Source organism: Tamandua tetradactyla, chromosome 2 (assembly GCF_023851605.1).
Source record: "Tamandua tetradactyla isolate mTamTet1 chromosome 2, mTamTet1.pri, whole genome shotgun sequence".
Classification (NCBI taxonomy): domain Eukaryota; kingdom Metazoa; phylum Chordata; class Mammalia; order Pilosa; family Myrmecophagidae; genus Tamandua; species Tamandua tetradactyla.
In genome coordinates, this window is record NC_135328.1 from 197,550,810 (window position 1) to 197,578,122 (window position 27,313).

General features: G+C 37.9%; 1 protein-coding gene across 3 annotated transcripts in view; it reads left to right on the top strand.

Moving 5' to 3' along the window:
• TAF12 (TATA-box binding protein associated factor 12) overlaps positions 1 to 24,776 on the top strand; it is a 48,777-nt gene extending 24,001 nt beyond the window's left edge. Inside the window, exons 2-7 of one of the 3 annotated variants that reach the window (XR_013171133.1) lie at positions 9,983 to 10,067; positions 10,773 to 11,024; positions 12,724 to 12,801; positions 19,712 to 19,826; positions 19,965 to 23,274; positions 24,730 to 24,776. Coding sequence is in view for 2 of the 3 variants with exons in the window: in XM_077150591.1 (XP_077006706.1) it covers positions 9,996 to 10,067; positions 10,773 to 11,024; positions 12,724 to 12,801; positions 19,712 to 19,826; positions 23,186 to 23,274; positions 24,730 to 24,765 (642 nt within the window). In the remaining variant the exon portion in view is untranslated. The remainder of the gene's footprint in view (positions 1 to 9,982; positions 10,068 to 10,772; positions 11,025 to 12,723; positions 12,802 to 19,711; positions 19,827 to 19,964; positions 23,275 to 24,729) is intronic. The other 2 variants (XM_077150591.1, XM_077150593.1) reach the window with 2 other exon arrangements.
• The last annotated feature ends 2,537 nt before the right edge of the window (positions 24,777 to 27,313 follow it).

Here is a 27,313-nt window from a genome sequence, read left to right on the forward strand (position 1 = left end):
ATATTCCAAGTTTATTCACTAATGTCAGTTCATATCAGTGAGACCATACAGTATTTGTCCTTTTGTTTTTGGCTAGTCTTACTCAGCGTAATGTCCTTAAGGTCCATCCATGTTGTTACATACTTCATAAGTTTATTCTGTCTTACAGCTGCATAATATTCCATCATATGTATATGCCACAGTTTGTTTAGCCACTCGTCTCTTGATGTACATTTTGACTGTTTCCATCTCTTGGTAATTGTAAATAATGCTGCTATAAACATTCGTGTGCAAATGTCCGTTTGTGTCCTTGCCCTTATATCCTTTGAGTAGATACCTGGCAATGGTATTGCCGGGTCATATGGCGATTCTATATTCAGCTTTTTGAGGAACCACCAAACTGCCTTCCACAGCGGTTGCACCATTTGACATTCCCACCAACAGTGGATAAGTGTGCCTCTTTCTCCACATCCTTTCCAGCACTTGTCGTTTTCTCTTTTATTGATAATGGCCATTCTGGTGGGTGTGAGATGATAACTCATTGTGGTTTTGATTGCATTTCTCTAATGGCCAGGGAAGTTGAACCTCTCTTTATGTGCATTTTGGCCATTTGTATTTCCTCTTCTGAGAAGTGTCTGTTCAAGTCTATTTCCCATTTTGTAATTGGATTGGCTGTCTTTTTGTTGTTGAGTTGAACAATCTCTTTATAAATTCTGGATACTAGACCTGTATCTGATATGTCGTTTCCAAATATTGTCTCCCATTGTGTAGGCTGTCTTTTTACTTTCTTGATGAAGATCTTTGATGCACAAAAGTGTTTAATATGAGGAGCTGCCGTTTCTTTCTTTCTTTCTTCAGTGCTCGTGCTTTGGGTGTAAGGTCTATAAAACCGCCTCCAAGTATAAGATTTATAAGATATTTCGCTACATTTTCTTCTAACTGTTTTATAGTCTTAGACCTAATGTTTAGGTCTTTAATCCATTTTGAGTTAACTTCTGTATAGGGTGAGAGATATGGGTCCTCTTTCATTCTTTTGCATATGGATATCCAGTTTTCTAGGCACCATTTACTGAAGAGACTGTTCTGTCCCAGGTGAGTTGGCTTGATTGCCTTATCAAAGAACAAATGTCCATAGATGAGAGGGTCTATATCTGAACACTCTATTCGATTCCATTGGTATTGATATTGCGATCACTGTAGCTTCATAATATGCCTTAAAGTCAGGCAGTGTGAGACCTCTGACTTCGTTTTGTTTCCTCAGGATAATTTTAGCTATTTGGGGCACCATGCCCCTACAGATAAATTTGGTTATTGGGTTTTCTATTTCTGAAAAGTACGTTGTTGGGATTTTGATTGCTATTGCATTGAATCTGTAAATCAATTAAGGTAGAACTGACAACTATATTTAGTCTTCCAATCCATGCATGGTATGCCCTTCCATTTATTTAGTTCTTCTGTGATTTCTTTTAACAAATTCTTGTAGTTTTCTTTGTATAGGTCTTTTGTCTCTTCAGTTAAATTTATTCCTAAATATTTTATTCTTTTGGTTGCAATTGTAAATGGAGTTTGTTTCTTGATTTCCCCCTCAGATTGTTCATTACTAGTGTATAAAACACTACAGATTTTTGTGTGTTGATCTTGTAACCTGCCACTTTGCTACTGTACTCGTTTATTAGCTCTAGTAGTTTTGCTGTGGATTTTTCAGGATTTTCAACGTATAGTATCATATCATCAGCAAACAGTGAGAGTTTTACTTCTTCCTTTCCAATTTTGATGCCTTGTATTTCTTTTTCTTGTTATTGCTCTGGCTAGAACTTCCAACACAATGTTGAATAACAGTGGTGATAGTGGACTTCCTTGTCTTGTTCCTGATCTTAGGGGGAAAGTTTTCAGTTTTTCCCCATTAAGGATGATATTAGCTGTGGGTTTTTCATATATTCCCTTTATCATTTTAAGGAAGTTCCCTTCTATTCCTATACTTTGAAGTGTTTTCAACAGGACAGGATGTTGAATTTTGTCAAATGCCTTTTCTGCATCAGTTGAGATGATCATGTGGTTTTTCTGCTTTGATTTGTTGATAGGGTGTATTACATTAATTGATTTGCTTCTGTTGAACCATCCTTGCATACCTGGGATGAATCCTACTTGGTCATGATGTATAATTCTTTTAATGTGTTGCTGGATTCGATTTGCTAGAATTTAGTTGAGGATTTTTGCATCTATATTCATTAGAGAGATTGGTCTGTAGTTTTCTTTTTTTGTAATATCTTTGTCTGCCTTTGATATGAGGGTGATGTTGGCTTCGTAGAATGAATTAGGTAGCTTTCCCTCCTCTTCAAATTTTTGGAAGAGTTTAAGCAGGATTGGTACTAATTCTTTCTGGAATGTTTGGTAGAATTCACATGTGAAGCCATCTGGTCCTGGACTTTTGTTTCTGGGGAGCTTCTTAATGACTGATTCAATTTCTTTACTTGTGATTGGTTTGTGGAGGTTGTCTGTTTCTTCTCGAGTCAATGTTGGTTGTTCATTCCTTTCTAGAAAGTTGTCCATTTCATCTACATTGTTGTATTTACTGGCATAAAGTTGTTTGTAGTATCGTCTCATTACTTCCTTTATTTCTGTGGGGTCAGTGGTTATGTCTCCTCTTCCATTTCTGATCTTATTTATTTGTATCCTCTCTCTTCTTCTTTTTGTCAATCTTGCTAGGGTCCATCAATCTTATTGATTTTCTCATAGAACCACCTTCTGGTTTTATTGATTTTCTCAATTGTTTTCATGTTCTCAGTTTCATTTATTTCTGCTCTAATCTTTATTTTTTCCCTTGTGCTTGCTTTGGGGTTAGTTTGCTGTTCTTTCTCTAGTTCTTCCAAGTGGACAGTTAATTCCTCGATTTTTGCCCTTTCTTCTTTTTTGATATAGGCATTTAGGGCAATAAATTTCCCTTTTAGCACTACCTTTGCTGCATCCCATACATTTTGCTATGTCGTGTTTTCATTTTCATTTGCCTCAAGATATTTCTTCCTTGACCCACTAATCCAGAAGGCAAAATGGTAGAAGAAAGTACTGCCCGTACAGTAATAACACTAAATGTTAATGGATTAAACTCGCCAATCAAAAGACATGGACTGGCAGAATGGATTATAAAACAGGATCCTTCTATATGCTGTCTATAGGAAACACATCTTAGACCCAAGGATAAACATAGGTTGAAAGTGAAAGGTTGGGAAAGGATATTCCATGCAAATAACAATCAGAAAAGAGTAGGAGCAGGTATACTAATATCCAACAAAGTAGACATCAAATGTAAAACAGCTAAAAGACAGAGAAGGACAGTATGTATTGATAAAAGGAACAATTTAGCACGAAGACATAACAATCATAAATATTTATGCACCAAGCCAGAATGTGCCAAAATGCATGAGACAAACATTGAAAAGAGAAATAGACACATCTACCATAATAGTTGGAGACTTCAATTCCCCACTCTCATCAATGGACAGAACATCTAGACAGAGGATCAATAAAGAAACAGAGAACTAGAATAATACAATAAATGAGCTAAACTTAACAGACATATATAGAACATTACACCCTACAACAGCAGGATACACCTTTTTTCTCAGCTGCGTATGGATCATTCTCAAGGACAGACCATATGCTGGGTCTCAAAGCAGGTCTCAATAAATTTAAAAAGATTGAAGTCATTCAGAACACTTTCTCAGATCATAAAGGAATGAAGTTGGAAATCAGTAACAGGCAGAGTGCCAGAAAATTCACAAATATTTGGAGGCTCAACAACACACTCTTAAATAACCAGTGGGTCAAGGAAGAAATTACAAGAGAAATCAGTAAATATCTCAAGGCAAATGAAAATGAAAGCACGACATAGCAAAATGTATGGGATGCAGCAAAGGCAGTGCTAAGAGGAATATTTATGGCCCTAAATGCCTATGTCAAAAAAGAAGAAAGAGCAAAAGTCGAGGAATTAACTGTCCACTTGGAAGAACTAGAGAAAGAAACAGCAAATTAACCCCAAAGCAAGCAAAAGGAAAGAAATAATGAAGATTAGAGCAGAAATAAATGAAATTGAGAACATGAAAACAATCGAGAAAATCAACAAAACCAGAAGTTGGTTGAATGAGAAAATAAGATTGATGGACCCTTAGCGAGGTTGACAGAGAAAATAAGAGAGAGGATGCAAATAAATAAAATCAGAAATAGAAGAGAAGACATAGCCACTGACCCCACAGAAATAAAAGAACTAATGAGAGAATACTATGAGCAGCATTATGCTAATAAATTCGACAATGTAGATGAAATGGACAACTTCCTAGAATGGCATGAACAACCAACATCAATTCGAGAAGAAATAGACGACCTCCACAAACCAACCACAAGTAAAGAAACTGAATCAGTCATTAAGAAGCTCCCCAAAAAGAAAAGTCCAGGACCAGATGGCTTCACATGTGAATTCTGCCAAACATTCAGGAAAAATTAGTATCAATCCTGCTCAAATGTTTCAAAAAAATTGAAGAGGAGGAAAGCTTCCTAATTCATTCTATGAAGCCAACATCACCCTCATATCAAAGGCAGACAAAGATATTACAAGAAAAGAAAACTACAGACCAATTTCTCTAATGAATATAGATGCAAAAATCCTCAACAAAATTTTAGCAAATCGAATCCAGCAGCACAGTAAAAAAAATTATGCACCATACCCAAGTAGGATTCATCCCAGGTATGAAAGGATGGTTCAACATAAGAAAAGTAATTAATGTAATACACCATCTAACAAATCAAAGCAGAAAAGCCACGTGATTATCTCAATTGATGCAGAAAAGGCATTTGAGAAAATTCAACATACTTTCTTGTTGAAAACACTTCAAAGGCTAAAAATTGAAGGGAACTTCCTCAACATAATAAGGGAATATATGAAAAACCCACAGATAACATCATCCTCAATGGGGAAAAACTGAAACTTTCCCCCTAAGATGAGGAACAAGACAAGGATGTCCACTATCACCATTGTTATTCAACATTGTTTTGGAAGTTCTAGCCAGAGCAATTGGACAATAAAAAGAAATACAAGTCATCAAAATTGTAAAGGAAGAAGTAAAACTCTCACTGTTTGCTGGTGATATGATACTATATGTTGAAACCTGAAAAATCCTCAGCAAAATTACTAGAGCTAATAAACGAGTACAGCAAAGTGGCAGGTTACAAGATCAACATGCAAAAATCTGTAGTGTTATATACACTAGTAATGAACAATCTGAGGGGGAAATCAAGAAAAAAATTCCATTTACAATTGCAACCAAAAGAATAAAATATTCAGGAATAAATTTAACTAAAGAGACAAAAGACCTATACAAAGAAAACTACAAGAAATTGTTAAAAGAAATCACAGAAGACCTAAATAAATGGAAGGGCATACCGTGTTCATGGATTGGAAGACTAAATATAGTTAAGATGTCAGTTCTACCTAAATTGCTATACAGATTCAATGCAATAACAATTAAAATCCCAACAACTTACTTTTTAGAAGTAGAAAACCCAATAACCAAATTTATCTGTAGGGGCATGGTGCCCCGAATAGCTAAAATTATCCTGAGAAAGAAAAAATGAAGTTGGAGGCCTCACGCTACCTGGCTTTAATGCGTTTTATGAAGCTACAGTGGTCAAAACAGCATAGTACTGGCATAAAGATAGATATACTGAACAATGTAATCAAACAGAGTGTTCAGATATAGACCCTCTCATCTATGGACAGTTGATCTTTGATAAGGCAGTCAAGCCAACTCACCTAGGACAGAAGAGTCTCTTCAGTAAATGGTGCCTAGAAAACTGAATATCTAAATGCGAAAGAATAAAAGATGATCCATATCTCACACCCTATACAAAAATTAACTCAAAGTGGATCAAAGACCTAAACATTAGGTCTAAGACCATAAAACTTTTAGAGGAAAATGCAGGGAAATATGTTATCAATGTTTTAATAGGAGGTGGTTTCCTAGACCTTACACCCAAAGCATGGGCATTGAAGAAATAGATAAATAAATGGAAACTTCTCAAAATTAAACACTTTTGTGCATCAAAGATCTTCATCAAGAAAGTGAAAAGACAGCCTACACAATGGGAGACAATATTTGGAAACGACATATCAGATAAAGGTCTAGTATCCAGTATATACAAAGAGATTGTTCAACTCAACAAGACAGACCACCCAATCATGAGATGTGCCAAAGACATGAGCAGACACTTCTCAGAAGAGGAAATACAAATGGCCAAAACGCACATGAAGAGAGGCTCAACTTCCCTGGCTATGAGGGAAATAAAAAACACAATGAAATACCATCTCACACCCACCAGAATGGCCATTATCAACAAAACAGAAAATGACAAGTGCTGGAGAAGATGTGGAGAAAGAGGCACACTTATCCACTGTTGGTGGGAATGTCAAATGGTACAACTGCTGTGGAAGGCAGTGTGGCAGTTCCTCAAAAAGCTGAGTATAGAATTGCCATATGATCCGTCAATACCATTGCTAGGTATCTTTTTGGAGGATGTGGGGGCAAGAACAGAAATGGGCATTTGCACACCAATGTTTGTAGCAGCATTATTTACAATTGCCAAGAGATGGAAACAGCCAAAATGTCCATCAACAGACGAGTGGCTAAGCAAGCTTTGGTATATACATACGATGGGATATTATGCAACTGTGAGACAGAATAAAGTCATGAAGCATATATCAACATGGATGGACCTTGAGGACATTTTGCTGAGTGAGATTAGCTAGAAACAAAAGGACAAATACTGTATGGTCTCACTGATATGTATCGACATTAGCGAATGAACTTGGAGAATTTCAGCTGGTAACAGAGACCATCAGGAGATAGAAATAGGGTAGATATTAGGTAATTGGAGCTGAAGGGATACAGATTGTGCAACAGGACTAATTGTAAAAATTCAGAAATGGATAGCACAATACTACCTAACTGTAATACAATAATGTTAGAACGCTGAATGTGAGAATGATATACGGAGGAGGCCTGGGGGCACAAATGAAATCAGATGGAAAGATAGACAGTAAACATTGAGATGGTATAATCTAGGAATGCCTGGAGTGTATCATGATAGTGACTAAATGTGCAGATTTAAAAACCTTTCTGCATGAGGAAGAACAAAGGAATGTCAATAATGCAAGGATTTGAAAATAGATGGTAATTAATATGTTAAAACTTTAACATATGTGTGAGACAAGCAAAAAATGTTTATTTAGTACAAAATTCATATTTTAACTAGTGCATTTCCTAATATAACTTATGTGGACAGCTTAGTCAAAACCACAGTACTTGTTAAGAATTACTGATTGCATATGTAGAATGGAATGATTTCTAAATGTTGTGTTAATTTCTTTTTTTCTTTAATTAAAAAAAAATGAACACAGAAAAAAAAAACAAACAAAAACCACAGTACTTGGAACCTTGCGTAGGGCATGAGGTTTTGTAGGTTCTACAGTGATGCCCAGATAAATCCCAGAGAGATTTGAACAGTGAATAAGAAGTATTTGCAGAGTCCCCTAGGGGGTGAGAAAGGGGAAAAATTCAACTTCCCCAAGTGGAGAATTCTTGATATTCTCACAGGCAGTGGGGACAGCCAAAACAATAGGCCAAGCCTCCAATCTTGGGGTTTGTTCATATGAAATTTAATCCCTCAAAGGATAGGCTAAGCCTACTTAAAATTAGGCCTACGAGTCACCCCCAAGAGAACCTCTTCTGTTGCTCAGATGTGGTCTCTCTCTCTCTCTCTCTCTCTCTCTCTCTCTCTCTCTGCCCCCCCCCCCTCTTTCGGCCGACACAGCGAGCAAACTCACTACCCTCCCTCTGTCTACGTGGTACCTGACTCCCAGGGATCACTCCTAGGGGTGTGGACCTTCCTGTCAACGTGGGACAGAAATCCTAGAATGAGCTGGAACTCAGAATCAAGGGATTGAGAAAATCTTCTGGACCAAAAGGAGGCATAGCAAAATGAGACAAAATAAAGTGTCAGTGGCTGAGAGATTCCAAACAGAGTCGAGAGGTTATCCTGGAGGTTATTCTTACGCATTAAATAGATATCACGTGTTTATTTAAGGTAGTGGAGAGGCTGGAGGAAACTGCCTGAAAATGTGGAGTTGTGCTCCGGTGGCCATGTTTCTTGAAGATAATTGTGTGATGATATGGCTGTCACAGTGTGGGTATGTGGTTGTGAGAGCCTTGCGTCTGATGCTCCTTTTGTCTACCTTATCGACAGACAAGTAAAAATAAATAAATAATAGGGGGAACGAATGTTAAAATAAATTTAGTAGATTGAAATGCTGGTGAATGGTGAAGGGGAGGGGTAAGGGTTATGGTGTGTATGAAATTTTTTTCTGTTTTCTTTTTATTGCTTTTTTCTGAATCGATGCAGATATTCTAAGAAATGATCATGATGATGAATATACAACTATGTGATGGTAGTGTGAGTTATTGATTATATAACAACGGAATGATCATATGATAAGAATGTGTCTATGTCATTATGTATCATAAATAAAAAGAATTAAAATAAATAAATAATGGGGGACAAATGTTAAAATAAATTTAGTAGATTGAAATGTTAGTAATCAATGAAAGGAAGGGCAAGGGGTATGGTATGTATGAATTTTTTTCTGTCTGTTTTCTTTTTATTTCGTTTTCTGAATTGATGCAGATGTTCTAAGAAATGATCATGATGATGAATATACAACTATGTGATGTAAAAAAAAGAGAATGTTCATATTGTATGTTGATTGGTTTTATTAATAAAAATTTAAAAAAACTCTTTGCTTAATCCTAGATCCCAAAGACTTTCTATATTTTTCTTTTCTGTAAATGTTTTATTGTTTTATGTTTTATATGTAAGTTTGTGCTCCATTTGAATAAACTTTTGTGTAGGATATGAGGTTTAGGTTCGTGAAATTTGTATTTTTTTTCTAGTATATGATTTCATGTTTAAAATTTAAATATTTGCTCCATCTGGCATGAGAGGTATATGGGAAGAAGATATGCATCCCTTCCATTCCAGGAAGATAAAATATTTAAATTTTAGACACAATAGCAGATATCTTCCAGATGTGCTCAGTCATACACCACCATTTATTTGATAATCTATCTTTTCCCATTATATATGCAATGTTAATTTTATTACCTACTTTTTGAAGATTTGGCTTATTCTTAATTGTGGTATAATTTACATACAATAAAATGCATGGATTTAAATGTTCAGTGTGGTGTGTTTGACAATTATAAAACCCATGTAATCACCACTGAAACATGTTATTGTGTTTTAAATCCAACCATATAAAGAACAGGTCTAGGAAACTTAGGGTAGTGTCAATCTGGTGATAGATGTCTAGTTATCATCTGGATTTTTCTTTTAATAGGAAGAAATAGCTTAACCAAAATAATTGAATTATTCGGAGATATTGTGAAGCAAGAAGGCATGAGCCACACATGGTTTAAAATAAACCAATTGATCCTAATACTGTGCTGTCATCCTCAGCTGGCTGTTGGCCAACAACTCAGCTCAGTTTCTCTTGGTCATTTAAGCAAAGCATTGTTAGTTGGTTTTATTGAGAATAATATGGAAGCAGATGATTTCTCATGTTAGAAAGTTAGGTAGTGAATTGGGGAGGAACACAACAGTAGGAGCAAGGATATAACAGATAGCACTCAGGTTGCTGTGTTTTACCAAGTTCAGAAAGCCATTGCTCTGATTCCACCCAGAGTTAAATACTACAATTTTTCCCAATAAAGTATTTCATATGCTGCTAGTTTATCCATTAAAACATTGATTTTTGTATAGGCAGATAGTCTATACATACTATATTTACTACAACCACATCTAGTTTCCCTGGGTCATTGGTCTGTAAGTTGTGTCAGTCTATGCAACTGAAATGGTTCTGTAGAAGGAGTGGTGCTTGATGCCAGTTGTTCATTTACAGGGAGCTTTTGAAAATGGCTGCCTCTCATTTCACCGGGCTCACAGCTGTTGCTGATGTAATTAAAGATCTAGACACTCAGATAGCTGTAAGTAAGCTTCTTTGAGGCCGCTGTGGGCAGAACTTGGTGAATGTGCATCTGATTTTGACAACACCAGAGCTGAGGTCCACAGACTAAACCTCTAAGATTTAGAAGTACCTAGCTGCTTCAGGCTGGGGACTCTTGCATGTACTTAAATATTGCTAACACTCAGAGAAAAATTGTCTTTGATGATAAATAGCTTGCTTTTTAACAATTGTTAAAATCGTATTTAGTGGGCATAGCCCTGACATAGACTTAAGCATCTTTTGAAATGCCAAAATAAACTAATCTGTTTCCTGAAGCATTGTGAGTGGATTTTAAGTGTGTGACCATGCCATGATTTATTTGAATTTAACATTATTTGATGCTCAAAAATAATGCATGTAGTACTTAACCAAGTGTTCTATTTTTACTAAGTCTTCAAAATGCCTTGCTTTTAGTTTATTTTTCTACTCAAGGTTCCTCATTTCATTTTATTTTCTTCCTGATTTCAATTTTTTAGACTATTTCAGTTAGCTTTTGGAGAAGAGACGTTTTCTAAATATCAAACAAGAGCAGTGAACATTCTTCATTCCCTCCAGTTTTAGGTGGTCATCATCCCAGATACACCAAAAACTCCTCAGAGTCTGACAGACCTTACTAATTTCACTTTCAAAACTCATCCTTTATTACAGACTTCTGGGAACTAATTTTCATGTTTTCCATCTACAGTTGATTGGCCTTGGTCCTCACAGCTCCAAAAGGAAACAGGATCTTGATAAGCTCTATGAGCTGAAATCCAAAGCTCGGCAGATTATGAACCAGTTTGGCCCCTCAGCCCTAATCAACCTTTCCAATTTCTCATCCATAAAACCGGAACCAGCCAGCACTCCTCCACAAGGCTCCATGGCCAATAGCACTACAGTAGTAAAGATACCAGGTACTCCTGGAACAGGAGGTCGTCTCAGCCCTGAAAACAATCAGGTATCATCCTCTTACTTTTTGCTCTCTATAGGTACCTCTTACCTGCTATTTGAACCTGTAATGCTATGAAAGATATCCCTGTCAGATGTAGCATCTTCCTCTTAGCTGAAAAAGAAGGTCTTTTCATTCCCCTGGACTTCTAAAGTTCTTTATTGAATTTTCATGTACAACACATTTATCAATTTTTACTCAGTACTGTATATGTATGTATTCAGACATCCATATGCATATGTTAACACAACACCTTGACTGTGACAGGTTATTTATATATATATATAATATATATATACTCTATAATTGTTAAATAAAGTAATAAATGGATTCACTATTACTATATTAAAAGTACTCTTACCTTTTGGTTTTTCCTTCTTCTGGTTCATCCAGCTGTTGCCATTATTAATGTGTTGCTGTGATTCTATAATCATCCCCCTCTTTTTATCTAGGATTCTGATTCTGTCCTCCAGAGCCACAGAAATAAATTTATTCCCTTGATTTGAACCTTGTAGCCTGGGTGGAACTGGATAAAGAGAGAACATTTCAAAGGATGGGGCAGTGTTAGGCAGTAAGTCAGGAAACCAACCTATGTTGAAAGTAGAATCTTTTGGAGAAGAGTGGACGATGGAGTTGTATAGGTAGGATTACATCAGTAAGTTTATATTGGCACCTTTAGTCAGTAGACAGTCTTTGCAACTATCTAATAATAAGTGTAACATAATAAAAACCGTGGGTTTTAGGAGTGTTAACCTGGCAGTAAGAGGTCAAGAAGGATAGGAAAGGAGGAAGACTGGTAGGAAGACCAATTCTCAGGCATTTGTAATAAATGAAGACATGGCAAAGGCTTGAATTAGGTAATTAGGTAGAATGAAGAACAGATAAATCTGAGACCTCATAAAAAGCGACTTATGTTTAAATTAGTTTATTTTTTCCTTATTTCTAGAGTTATACGTGTTTGTCAGGAACATTAGAAATACAGTAGAGAATAAATAACCCATAATTCCACCACCATCACCCAAAAATAACCATGGCTAGTATTTTAGTGTAGGTCTTGGTCATTTTTTAATGGCATATATATGCAATATGACATTTCTTCTATGAAAGAGGGATTGTACTTGTACATACTTAAGCCCTTAAACAGATATTTAGTGATACAGAGATGAATACATGTTCCCTGCTTTCAGGGAGTTTACAGCCTTTTAAGTCAGAGATAGGCAAGTTTGTAAATATGCACAATGACAAAAGGGTGTACAGAGTACAGTAGAGGCCAAAAGAGGAAGTGGTCACTTTTCTCTGGTGGACTAGGAAAGGCATTAGAAAGGAAATACCACAAGCTGAGCAGGTAGGAAGAAGAGGGGAAGAGCATGTTCAGATGCAACAGAGGCATGGTACAATCTGTGGTGGTCAGAGAATTGCGAATTGTTCACTGTTGGAAAAAAGGTGAGGCACTGTGAGAAAAAGAGATGAGGCTGAAATAAACTGCCTGACAGCTAGACCTGGCATCTCTTCCAAACTGCTGTTTCTGCCTTTCTCCAGCCTACTTCTGTCTTGAGAGTGTAGCAGTACCACCAGATAGGCCAGACTGTAAATTCTTTGGAAAGTAGAAACTAAACCCAACAATTTGACAGCTTTACTTCATTATGAGGTGTTGAGTTGTTTTGTTTCCTTAAACTTGACTGAAAAGTCTTCTCCTGGTTAACTTTAGGTATTGACCAAGAAGAAATTGCAAGACTTAGTAAGAGAAGTGGATCCTAATGAGCAGTTGGATGAAGATGTGGAGGAGGTAAGGTGGGGCTGGGTACCTCAGAGACAGTGTTCTTGACAACTAGAATAGCATAGTGGTTACAAGCTCAGATTTTTAGAGACAGACAAATCTAAACTTGAATCTTGGCACCTCCACTTGCCAACTTTGTGGCTACAGAAAAGTCACTTAAGCACTCTGAGCCTCAGCTTCTGCCTTACCTATAAAGTTGTTGAGAGGACCTATGAGATAATTTATACAAATTACCTAGGAGATTGCCTGGAACTTTATACCTAGTAGCTGCGACTGCTTTTGCCTGTCCAAAAAGGCAAAGTCTGTTGCTCAAAGGCAATCACTAAAAAATTTTAGCTGTTAATCCTCCATATTTCTAAATAATAAACAGATAATCATCTGTATTTCTAAATAATAAACAGATGTTCTTTGATTCATTACCTTCGCAATAGTCTGTTGACTTCCTATTATAGTAGATGAGAATTTTGTTATACCACTCACACTTCTCTCTTTTTTTGAGGGTGCATGGTCCAGGAATCAAATCCAGGTCTCCCCATGAAAGGCAGGCATTCTGACCACTGAACCAGCTTTGAACCCTCCTCATTTTTCCAGTATATTTTGTCAGAATGTTTTTATTAACTCAGAAGTCAGTATTTACATTGACTCCTCTAAAGTTAATTGACTTCTTAGAAGGTAGTATATGCATTTGACTATATAAATATTATTCACCACAAAGCAAACTAGTGTCTGTGATTACCTTTCTTTTCTTGTACAACTCATTTTCTTGAAGTTAATAATTGACCCTTGGGCTGGCCATGGTGGTTTGGCCGGCATGAACCACCTTGCCTGCCATACCGGAGACCCGGGTTTAATTCCCAGTGCCTGCCAATGCAAAGAAAAAAAAATAATAATAACCCTTGTTTACTTGCTTTTCTTTGTAGCTTTTTTTTCTGCATGCTATATCAGATCTGTTATATATCTATCAAAACTGTTTTCCAGATTTATTGATAATAATTTATTGATTTATTTTGTTTTGTTTTGTTCTGTTTCTCTTGGAGATTTCACTCTCAAAAACCTACATCCTTTTCTGGTCTGATTAATTTTTAGACAACTTGCACAAATGCCACCTCAGTCAGGCTCTTGTTTCTTAGATCCCATGCCATCTTCTTAAGAAATCTTAAGCTTTTCACATACCAATCGTTTGAGGATCCTATCATCTCTGTCCTGAACTTTCATATAATGAGCTTTAGTATGGGTCTTTATTCATTCAATTTACTGAGTTCTTGGAGGCTGCTTTTATTCTAGAAACTTGTGCCTCAGTTCTGGAATGATTTGTATATTAGGATTTTTTGTTTGTTACTTGATGGGTTTTTTTTTGGACTTTGCAGAGAAATATTTAACAGAAGGTAAAGATTATACATGTTACAAAGCCAGTGTAACTCCTTGGTTATTTTTATTTTTCAAGCAGAGGAAACATATTTGCTGTTTTTTGTAAAGTGTAGGGGGGGATTTTTTGTTGTGTTTTGTTTTTTGTTTTGGTAACAGCTTTATTGAGATATAATTTACATTCCATAAATTCACTCATTCAAATATAATTCATTGGTTTTTTAGTATATTCACAGAGTTGTGTAGCCATCACTATATTCAATTTAAAAATATTTTCATTACCCCAAACGGAAATCTTGGACCAATTTCACCTCAAGTCCCTCTGCCCTAGGCCAACACTAATCTACTTTCTGTCTATAGATTAGCCTATTATGGATATTTGACAAAAATGTAATCATACAATTTGTGTCTTTTGTGGCTGACTTCTTTCACTTACCATGTTTTCAAAGTTCATCTATGTTGTAGCATGTATCAATACTTCATTAATTTTATGCCTGAATAATATACTTCATTAATATCATGCCTGAATAATATTCATTTTATGGACATACCATAATTTTTTTTTATCTATTCATTAGTTAATAGATACTAGGATTGTTTCTACTTTTGGACTATGATGAATAATATAATTAGGAACATACATGTATAAGATTTTGTGTAGACGTATCTTTTCATTTCTCTTGGGTATATAACTAGGAATGGAATTGCTGGGTCATATAGTAACTCAATGTTTAACTTTTGAGGAACTAAACTGTATTATTTTACATTCCCACCAACAATGTAGAAGGGTTCCAATTTTTTTAACTCATGTTTGAGCATTTCTTCTTCTGTATTTTTTTATTGTGGTAACATAAAGTTTCCCATTTTAACCACTTTCAAAAATACAATGCAGTGATATTATTACAATCACAATGTTATGCTACAATCACCACCATCCACTACCAAAACTTTTCTGTTATCCTAAACAAAAACTCTGTACCTGTTCTAGTTTGCTAGCTGCCAGAATGCAATATACCAGAAATAGAATGGCTTTTTAAAAAGAGAATTTAATAAATTGCTAGTTTATAGTTCTAAGGCTGAGAAAATGTCCCAATTAAAACAAGTCTATACAAATGTCCAATCTTAGGCATCCAGGGAAAGATACCTTGGCTCAAGAAGGCCAATGAAATTCAGGGTTTCTCTCTCAATGAGAAGGCACATGGCAATCGCAGTCAGGGTTCCTCTCTCAGCTGGAAGGGCACACAGCGTCATCTGCTAACTTTCTCTCCTGGCTTCCTATTTCATGAAACACCCCGGGAGGCATTTTCCTTCTTCATCTCCAAAGGTCTCTGGCTGGTGGACTCTCTGTTATGTGGTGCTGCAGCATTCTCTGCTCACTCTGAATCTCATTCTTCAAAACATTTCCTCTTTTATAGGACTCCAATAAACCAATCAAGACCCACCCAAATGGGTGGAGATCTGTCATCACCTAATCCAGTTTAACAACCACTCTTGACTAAATCACATCGTCCAGGGAGATGATCTATCAGTTTCAAACATACAGTATTGAACAGGGATTATTCTACCTTTATGAAATGGGATTTTGGTTAAAACATGGATTTTCTAGGGGGCATACTTCCTTTCAAACCAGCACAGTATCCATTAGCATTAATTCCCCGTTCCCTGTCCCCCAGTCCCCATCCCACCCCTGCCCCTGATCTTCTCCATTGACTTTGCTCTTTCTTTCTGGAATAACTAGTGGTTGGTTATTGAATCTTCTAAATTGATCCACTTAGGCTTTTTGGTCTTTTCTCTCCCCCCCTCCCCTCTTTTTTTGTCTCTTTGTAATTTTAAGTTCTACTTTCTAGGAAATTTCTCTGAGCTTATCTTCTAAACCTTTTAACTTTTTTTTTTTTGATGTAAAAATTTTAATTTCCAAGAGCTTTTTCTTGTTAACTGATTGCTCCTATATTTTTGAAGCCATTTTTTTATTAATTAAAAAAAAAATTAACTAACAACATTTAGAAATCATTCCATTCTACATATGTAATCAGTAATTCTTAATATCATCACATAGATATATGATCATCATTTCTTAGTACATTTGCATCGATTTAGAAAAAGAAATAGCAAGACAACAGAAAAAGAAATAAAATGATAATATAGAGAAAAAAAGAATACAAAAAATATATATAAAAAACAAACAAACAAACAAAAACTATAGCTCAGATGCAGCTTCATTCAGTGTTTTAACATAATTACATTACAATTAGGTAGTATTGTGCTGTCCATTTTTGAGTTTTTGTATCTAGTCCTGTTGCACAGTCTGTATCCCTTCAGTTGAAGCCATTTTTTATTTTAAGTTTATGGTTATATCTTCTCTTATTTCTCTCTGAGGATATTATACTTTTTGACATTTTCTGCTTTTCCACCCATTATCTATGTTTCCCCTGACTTCCTTTTTTGCTCCTTGTTTTTGTTTTTTATAGTCTCTGTTTAGTATTGCAAATGTCTTCAAATGTCTGGTGATCCTGGCTATCCATTCTTAAAGAATTAGCCACTAAAAAGTTGATTTGAAGCAGGGTTTATTGATTATGGGCTTTGCCTAATGGTATGCTGGTAAATGTTAACAGTCAGATCTTTGAGGGAAAGGCTCTGATTTTTAGAATTCTTTTTGTGGTGTAAAAGTCCCACCATGGCCTATTTTTTTTTTAAATTAATTAAAAAATATATTACAAGAAAGAAACACAAACATTCTTAGCATATGCTCATTCTGTTCTACATATATAATCAGTAATTCACAATATCATCACATAGTTGCGTATTCATCATCATGATCATTTCTTAGAACATTTGCATCAATTCAGAAAAAGAAATAAAAAGACAACAGAAAAATAAAACGAAAACAGAAAAAATATATATACATACCATACCCCTTACCCCTTGCTTTCATTAATCACTAGCATTTCAAACTAAATTTATTTTAACATTTGTTCCCCCTATTATTTATTTTTATTCTATACATTCTACTCATCTGTTGACAAGGTAAATAAAAGGAGCATCAGACACAAGGTTTTCACAATCACACAGTCACATTTTGAAACCTATATCATTATTCAATCATCATCAAGAAACATGGCTACTGGAACACAGCTCTACATTTTCAGGCAGTTCCCTCCAGCCTCTCCATTACATCTTGACTAAAAAGGTGTTATCTATTTAATGCATAAGAATAACCTCCAGGATAACCTCTCGACTCTGGAATCTTTCAGCCATTGCCACTTTGTCTCATTTCACTCTTCCCCCTTTTGGTCGAGAAGATTTTCTCAATTGCTTGATGCTGGGTCTTAGCTCATTCTAGAGTTATTCTCAATCCCTTGATGCTGAGTCTCAGCTCATTCTAGGATTTCTGTCCCTCGTTGCCAGGAAGGTCCACACCCCTGGGAGTCATGTCCCACATAGACAGGGGGAGCGTGGTGAGTTTGCTTGTTGTGTTGGCTGGAGAGAGAGGCCATGGCCTATTTTAAGCCACCAACATGATGGTTACAGTGCAAAATTGGAAAGTCGTTCTCATAATTGGCTTTTTTCCCCCTGCTAATAAAGGTCTTTCTTTATTCAACAAAGTTATCTCACTCAGTTATGAAAGAACAGAAGGTAACTATTCCTCCAAAGATCTGGAGTGGCATCCACCCCAGGCAGCAGGAAGCATGGCCCGCTGCCAGAGCTGCAGATTAGGGCCCCTACTTGCTGCTTGGAAGTCATAGTTGGGGAGGAATAAACTCCTCTGTGGCCAATTCTGCCCTTTCCCTATGGGCCAGTAGCACTGGGGTCATGTATGTCTGGAACGCTGTGTCGGCCCCAGGCTTACAAGCCTGGCCCACCACGTCCATAATTACCTTTTTTTTTTTTTTTTTGTATTCTGTATGGCCAGGGTTACATTTCATTCTTTTTCCATGTGAGTATTCCATTATTGCAGCACCATTTGTTGAATTTTTGTTTGTTTGTTTGTTTTTTGGTTTTTTGTTTGTTTGCGGGGAAGTGTATGGGCTGCATAATTGGCTTTTATGAGCTGATCTCAGCTGGCTCTAGAATGCTACTAAGTTTTACTTCAGAACAATTTGTTCACAAGCCAACCTACTTATTGGGGGATTCTGTAAATGTCAGTATCTGTAAGTCTTTTCTCTAGAGTTGTTATTTATCTCTAGAGGAAAATTCTCCTGTTTCCTATCTGGGAGATTTACCCCTAGCTTCTGACGTTCTGGAAGGAATGCAGGAGAAAGGACCTATGTCTCTCTCCTCCATCTGCTGTGGCTGGCAGGTTCCAGAGCCACTCCCATTCAGTTTCTCTAGGAAATAAACCTGCTGTGTTCTCAGTCAGGCATATATGGGGAGAAGTCACCTGGCTGCTTTTAGACTATGGGGGTGGAGAGGACTACTCTGTATATAAACAAGTGTCACTTCCCCCTGATTTTAGATCCATGCCTCAGCCCAAACTTCTGTAATAAATGTCGTCTCCAAATCCTGAATCTCTCATAGGTTTCAAAGGGCAAATCTTATAGGTGTCTCCTCTATAAGTACTTGTGTTGTGCTTCTATCTGCTAGTTAAGTTCCCACTCTCCTCTGTCTTTTCTTTAGCAAAAATTTACTTCAAAGTTTATTGAAAACACTTGTGCATTAAGATTTTCTCTCCTGTTCTTACTGTCTTTGTGGATTAATGTCTTTCTTTTTCCATAATAGGTTTAAGAAGGGAGAGGAGGTCATTTTTGGAGTTGATCTGTCATATTTAATCAGAAATCTTTCCTTACATGGTTTCCATTTGTTTCCCGTAGGAAAGATGGCAGTAAGTTTATGTTCTAGCAGGGAAGAAATGTCTGCACATGTGGTTGTCGTTTTTCTTTGATTTTGTTGCATAGCAGAGGAAGCTGTGGGGAATGTATTGACTTATCAAAATTTCAGTTGTTTCATATAGATCTTTAGCTTCAGAATTCTGCTCTTGTTCTTCATACAAGAGCAGTGATAGTGATAGTGAAGTGGAAATAACCTAGGATTTGGACTCAGAATCCTCAAGTAGAATCCTGGTTCTACTGCTTAGTGGTTATGTGGCCATGAGCTAGTTAGTCTCCTTAAGTCTTAATGTCCTCCTCTATAAAATGAAGATAATATCCATGGCCCATTTTCTTCATGGGATTATTTTAATGACTAAAGGAGATAATGAAAGTGTCTTCAGAAACTATGAGTGAGGTATTATATTGACCCACTTTTGTTTTGATTATATTGATCCACCTGATTCAGAAGAAAATGTGAGGAGTATGGATTGGGCTAATTGATCCCTGATGGGTAGAAAGTACATCCTCAGAATGGTGTCAGTTTCACTGGACCTGGCTAATGGGTTGGTGTATTTCTATTATTCTCTTCATTTCTCCTCCCTACTTTAACCCAAATGCTGATTCCAGGACTTCTAATAGAAAGCCTGACTACATATGTGATTCAGGCAGATAACAGTTGTCTCAGCAACAGGATCCTACCCTGCCAATGTTACTCTCATGGTTATCTTCCTCACATTTGCCTTCCCCAGATGCTGCTACAGATCGCTGATGATTTTATCGAAAGTGTAGTGACAGCAGCTTGCCAGCTTGCTCGGCATCGCAAGTCCAGCACCCTGGAGGTGAAAGATGTCCAGTTGCATCTAGGTATGTGGTCTTATTTCACCCCGAGGTATCAATACTACTGTTCCTTCCAGGACTGCCAGAGAATGTATAGTCAGAGGGATCCTCATGTCAGGATGAGACTTTTAGGCTCTGGGATTTATGTATTTATGTATTCAATAGGAGCATTGAAGAGAGAAGAGGAATCCATCTATGGCAGAGTGAATGAGCCCAGGCTTGGACTTTGAAACCAGATTCTGCTACTTCCTGTCTGTATCACCTCATCCTTCTTTAATTTCTCTTAGAGCCTGTTTTCTCATTTATAAAGCAAGGATCATAATATCCTCTTCACAGGTTAATTGCTAGAATTATAGGTTATATATGCAAAGGGACTGATACAGGGCCTGACATATAGTAAGAGCTCAGGAAATATATCTACTATTATGTCATTACTGTTCAAATAAAACTTTCTCAGGGTTCCCTGCCATATTTTGGCCTACTTATACTTTTTTCCAAGAAAATTATAATCATATTATACATACCATTTTGTAGTCTTGTTTTTTTTTCCTCTTCACTTAACAGATACTAAATTTGGGCTTGCATTTTTCTGGAAGATAACTTATCTAACATTGATAATCAGAATCACTTGGGAATGAATGAGCCCCCTTCTGCATATGGTTATATTGTGATTGAAAGAGAGAAAATAATGGTGTATTGCTGCAAAGACAGACAGGCCAAGAAAATGAGGCTGGAGTTATCAAGGGATTCAGTACAGATTAGCCCATGAGTGGTTATTGAAAACCTCCTTCCCAGTGTTAAGAAAGGATTGCTTGGGGAAGCACTTATAGTCTTGTGGAGCAAATAACACATCTCTGGCTAATGTTGCTGGTATTAATAGCAGAAAACCAATATTACAGTTATCTGTTGTTGTGCAACAAACCATTCAAAAAACAGTGGTTGAAACAATAACAATCGGCAGGCCGTGGTGACTCAGCAGGCATAGTTCTCGCCTGCCATGCCAGAGACCTGGGTTCGATTCCTGGTACCTGCCCATGCCAAAAAAAAAGTAAAATAAAAATGAAATAAAACAATAACAATCATTTTGTCATGAATCAGGAGGTTGATTGAGCTCAGGTAGGCACTTCTAGCTAAGGGTCTCTTATGTGGTTAAATTAGGTGGTAGCTGGATCTCACATTGTCTTGAGAAAGGTAGGCTTCACTTCCATGACTGGTGCCTGGGCTGGGAACACTCTAGCACCTGGGGACTCCACAGGCATCTTTTACTCTCTCTTTCTTTGTGGTCTTATCACATGGTCTCATCATATGGTAGCCACAGGGTAGCTGAACTTTTTACAGGGCAACTGAAGGCTCCCTGAATCAGTATCCCATGAGCACCTGGTAGAAGTTGTGTGACCTTTTCTAACCCAGCTTCTGAAGTCATAAAGTAACCCTTCTGCTGAATTCTGTACCTTGAGGCAGTATCAAAGACTTGTTCAGTTTCAAGGGAAGAAAAGAACATACTCCATTTCTTAAGTGAGGAGTGTCAAAGAATTTGCAGACATATTTTAAAGCCAACCCAATTGTTGGTTATATTACTTTGAGAATTTAGCTTTCCTATTTTATACTTTAGTTATTGAAAATAAAGCCAGAATGCCAGTGTATTGATTGAAGGTAAAAAATAATTATCACAAACGTTTGAATATTCAAAAGGCTGCATGACTAGAAAAATTTCTGTAGCACGCCTAATGGAAGCTAAATCATCATTAGAAGATTGCCTAGAGAGCATGGGATCAGAAAATGGGGAATTAGGGAACTGGTGATAAATAGCATCACACAATACGGATCTGGTCCACATCCTCTCCCATGCCCCTAATAAGGATGAGCTTGCCAGTGGGGCTATAAACTCTTGACACCTCTCTCCTATTGGGTTGGGTGGATACTGCTGCTGTTTGCTTCTCACCTATTTTTCCACACTTGAATGACAAATCACTTCCCATTCTGATTGACAGAGTTTTCCATTAGAAATGTTAAAATCGAGATAATGTACATCCAATATTCTGCACACTACTGCTTTGCACCAGGCATTTAATAAGTATTTTATCCATTAAATGATTGTTTTTGCTATTATATTTATATTATATTATATATGTATATGCATGCATATATGTGAAATGTATAGATACACATACTTAAATACACATATATCCATACACTTGCATGGTAGCCACTCTCATCACAATGACTTTAAATATCTGTTCTCTGATCTACTTTGTGTTGATTGTAAAGTTTAATTATCAGAGAATAATCTCAGTCTCACTTCCAAGTACTGATAACAAATATTGCTAATAGAAGATTTGGGGCATTTTCTCCCAAAAGCACATATTTATCCAGTTCAATCTAAATAATTTTTTTCTGTTTTCAAAGAAATTTTGGAGGATCACTGTATATCAAATTATTCTAGAGCTAAACATGAATCATTCATTCACAATGTTTACTATGCATTAGACACAAAGCATATCTGAGACCACTAATTTTTGATTTTAATAAGTACCTGACTGGGATAAAACAAATTTTGCAAAACAAATCCTATTTTCAGTGCTCTAGCGGAGTGTGATAAAGTAATCCTTTTGAATTGTGATTTTTTCCTAAATAGCCTTGTGTAAGTATAAGATATTTTGCATTGGGTTTGCATAAACTGCTGTACACCTTTATTTGTGGATTTATGGGGCCATGTAGCTATGCCAATTACTGACAAAGTAAAATAAAGTCCCTAACCTGTGGAAACTCCTACTGACAATCTTACAGGGATGATATTATCCAGTGGCACAAGGACATGAAACTGGGACATGGGTATGCCTATATCTATATCCACATCTCTATATATTTATTCTGGGCCCTAGGCTAAACACGTTATATACATTATGTCATTAAATTCACTCAGCCATCCTGTGAGGTAGACATTGTTGTTATTACCACCTGAAAGATGGAGAAACTGAAAAGCAGCAGAGCTAGAAATTGGCTCTGTACTACAGAATGCTAGAAATGCCTTTCTATTCCTAATCTTCCTTTTGGTTTGAAGGGGGTTATTTTGAGCACAGAAGTAGGACAATTGAAGGAACTAATGACTTTCATTTCCTGTGGAGTAGATGAGCCACATGGAAACCTGAGGGCTCAGCACCCATATTTACTGCTTTCTTGCAAGAAGCTCAAATTGTTTGGGTCCTTTAAAACCTTGGAAAAGGCACATGAGATTTCCTTTTGTATTCCGTAGGGTCCCTCTGTAGAGTTAAGTGTGAGTGCATTTCATTGCCCGGATTAGTCCTCGTTGACCCTTGCCTTATGGTCATGTTACACTCCTTACCCTGCCTGGTCCCCTTATCTCTTTGTTGGCCTCTTCCATGCAGAGCGTCAGTGGAACATGTGGATCCCAGGATTTGGCTCTGAAGAAATCCGACCCTACAAAAAAGCTTGCACCACAGAAGCTCACAAACAGGTGAGGAGCCATCAGAGCCTCAGGGACAGTCAAGCCTGATCCCTTGAGTTGTAGCAAAAGGGATGCTCATCAATTGCAGTTATCTCTTCTTCCACACAGCAAACTTCTGACCAAAGATCAGAAAGGGGAAGAGACAGCAGAGGCCCATGGGAGGCAATCAGATATTTCCTTAGTGCTGAACTGTTCCCACATGGGATCTGTTTTTTACCTCTCAACTCAGACGGGCATCTCTTAAAGCTACTGATTCTAGGTTCTTCTAATATGGACAGAGTTCATCCCTTCCACACCTTCTTAATGACATCTGCCTTCGTTGTTACTGATTTGAACACTATATATGGCCCTGTGAATAGAGAGCAAGTTAAGGAAAGCAGAAATACTCTGCTCTGGTGCTGGGAGGTAGCATTCCGGCTGTTCTGCCAGATATGGTGGCCTCTCTTCCAGCTTTTCCTCTGTTCTGCCTCTTTTAACAAAGACCTAAGAGGTCAGTGTGAGAACCTAACACTACTTTTACTGTGGAGCAGGTTGTCCCTCTCATTGGTCAACCTGACTGCAGTTTTAGCCTTTTGACAAGGCTGTTATCTTTGCTGTCTTAATTTAATTGACTACTCTGATTTGAAGTGAGCCTTTTCCAAGCTTCACTGGTGCACCTAGGCCAGCCTAGGTGAGTGTCCCTTGCTTTTCCATGGCCTGGTGTCTCTGGAGTGGATATATTTACAGAGCTCATAGAGGAAGCTCTGCAAGGCACCCGCCAATAACCTGAACCAAAGGACTATAATGTTCTTTAGAAGGAAGTCTGTCTAGACAATTGTCTGTCACTTTGGCTCAGCTCTCTTTTCAGTACTGTTTATTTATTCAACAAATAGAATGTTGGCACAATCTCTTGGCTAAAAAAAGTGAGCAAAGCGAGATAGTAATTTCATCAGTGGTTGGTAATAGTAAAACCCATGATCTGAATGTTTCCCTGTGGGTTATAGTGGAAGTTGTTGGTCTTCAGTTTCTCTTCACTGTGGATCATCAGGTGCGAAATGTCTCCCTTTGTGTGTGGCAATAGGTTTGAAATAGAAGCCCCTTATATTCTCCATCATCCAGGAAAGAAGAAATTGGGGTTGGGGAGCCTAGAAAAAACACATGCTTTGATGGTCTTTCCTCTCAATCCCCAAAACAGCAAGGGCTGTCACCCTCTCCTGCTTTTATCCCTTTTGCTCTTTTGCTAACCGATAACCACTTGGGTCCTTTGATCAATGAAATGGGCCTGCTGGCCTATGTAAATATCTCTTAGAGCCCTGCAAACTGCTATCAGGTTTGAAGGAGCCTCTGAGCTGCCCTATGACCACAGGTCCTGAAAGCTTCAGCCTGTAGTGTAGACCATGCTGCCTGCTAGCTACACACAGGTGTCCCAGTCTTTAGGCTCCTGATTCTGACCCATGTAATTGGCTTTTTTCTCTCTCCTTCCAGAGAATGGCATTGATCCGGAAAACAACCAAGAAATAACACACGGAAAGGTTAGGGAATGGACAACAATGTATTTGGAGATACTTGAGCTGAGGCCTCAGCCATCTCACCCATGGAATTTTTTTTTTAATGCTTTACAGAGAAGCATATATTTTTTATTAACAGTGCAGCAATATCTATAATGACTGAGAGGATCTGCCAAAAGAATAAAAGCCTCCTACCCCAACTTCCAGTCCCTTTTCCCTGCCATCTCAAAGAGGAACAAAGTATCTTCCAGAGAAGATTTTATTTGTGGTTTATTATATAAGTGATTGAATATGGGACAAAGCATTATGGTACTGTTTGGTGAGACAGTATTAGCAGGATTTGTAGAGATTTTGTTTCCTTCTCCCTTGTCCTTTTCTTTTTACTTTGTAATGTCAGTGTTTATATGAATAAGACTTTCGTTTGCTTTTCCAGAATAAAGAAGTTATTAATATCGACAGACAGAGGGTGCCTTTGGAATTCCAGAGAGAATTAGGAAGAGGTCAAGTGAGACTGAATGTAGCTATCTTGTCAGCAGATGGCAGCAACATTATTCATTTCTGTGTTTCAGAAGAACCTAGAGATTTTCTTGCAAGGGAGCCCATAACCATCAATAGGTGTTTGAGTCCAGTTTTTCTGCCATAAGGATTGGATAGTGGTCACCTTCTCACATTTTGAGCCCCAGACTAAAGAGGCATCTTGTTTGGGGCAGTGTTATATGTCTAAGAACCTTTTTGGATCTGCTTTTCCTAGAACTCCTGGAGAGAGTTGTGTTCATCCTTGGCCCTCAGAAAGGATGGCAGTAGCCTTGGACAAAGGCCTATGTGCAGGTGGCTGTCTATTCTTGAGTGCTCGTCTGTCCAATCCAGTATGTTTCCCATCCTACAGAGTAAGCCAGGCCCCTTCCAGACCTCAAGGTCATGTCCTTCAATGGCACTTAGTGTCATCCTGTCCTGTGCCCAGCATAGCCCTTGTGGATTGTGTGTGTTCCGTGGGTCTCCAGGAGGGTGGCTGTTCCACCCAGGGATCACCAGCAAAGGTATATATCTGCCTTACCCTGCCTTGGTCCTCTGCCTCCTGAGGCATGGCCTGAAATGGGACTCTGCTTTTCACTCCCTACTACTCTTGTGTTTGGCCCCATGATCCCTTTCTTCAGAGACTTTATTATTGCTTCTGGCTGAATCTCAACATGGTGAGCCCTCAAGGAAGCAGCCAGCTCCTCCCCCTCCTGGTATCACCTTAACTCTCAGCCATCAGATCACTCTTGTGGCCTACCACCAGGAAGAGGATGTCGAAGGGTTTCACTCTCTCCAGAGCCTCCTGATGCCCACAGGTGATATTCTTAATCATGTTCTGTTGGAGTATCAAGTAGCAGGAGGTTTCCAACAAGTTCCGATAATAGGAGCAGGTCCCTGACCTCAGCAGCCAAGAAGGAATCCAAAATTGTTTCAAGTCCTCTGTTGAGGACAGAAGAGGACAAGGGAATTTGGGTGGCTAAAAACAAAGACAAGAAAAGAAAAATAACTGAGGTAGAGAGTCAAAAGACCTCAATTCTTGATCAGCTGTGTGACGGGGAAGTGGCTTCCTCTCTCTGCTGTCCTATCTGTATACTAAAGGACTTGTTTGTTTGTTCAGCAAGTATTTATAAGCACTGCCTATGCCTGTGCTAGTGGGCCACAATAATGAATAAAAACAGATACAAGGAGCAATCCTGCTATTGGATAATTGTATAATGGCCACTTTGACAAGGGTTTCAGAAGAGAGGTTCACAGGACTGGGAAAGCCCACGATGGAAGTGGGGGTCAGCCCCAGTTTTGGAGAAGTGCTTTGTGAGCTGGAAATTATCCAGGTGAAGAGGGGTGGGATCTCTTTCAAAGGAGGGATCTGCATGTGTACAAGCCCTGAGGCAGGGTAAAGAGGCAAATTGGGCCAGAGGCAGGACCTAGCAGGCTCTGGCAGAATGGGCTTTATCCAAAAAGTAATGGGAGTAATTGAAAGATTTATAAAAGATCACTCTGGCCAGGCAATGTAGAGAACAGACAGGAAGGAGGAAAGAGGGCAATTGTGGCAGCAAAGAGATTATTCAGAAGGCTGCTGCCAGGAACAAGGTGGTGGTAGTAAAAGTGGTGAGAAGGCATAGATTTGAAAGATGTTTTAAGTTGTGTACTCAGCAGGACTTGGTGATGAGATGTGGGGTAAAAAAAAAAGGGGGGCTGTCACTGGGTGATGTGTAAGGGATCTTCTGAAACTGTATGTCTGTGGTCATCCCCTACCCATGCACAAGGCCCTGTACCTCATTAAGCTAGTAGCCATGCCTACTTGACTTTGATTCCTAGAGCTTAACAGTGCTGGGCACCCGACAGAACTTAACAAATGTTGAGTAACTCACAGTGTTACAGAGGTGATAGATTCAATATCTCATTTAATTCCATTTTCCAGCTGAGGAAACTAAGGCTTAGAGAGTTTAAGTAATGCATTTAAGGTCACTCAAGCTAGTAGTGATGATGCTAAGATTTCAACAAAGTGCATCTGACTCCAGAACCTGCACTCTCTTAACTGTGCT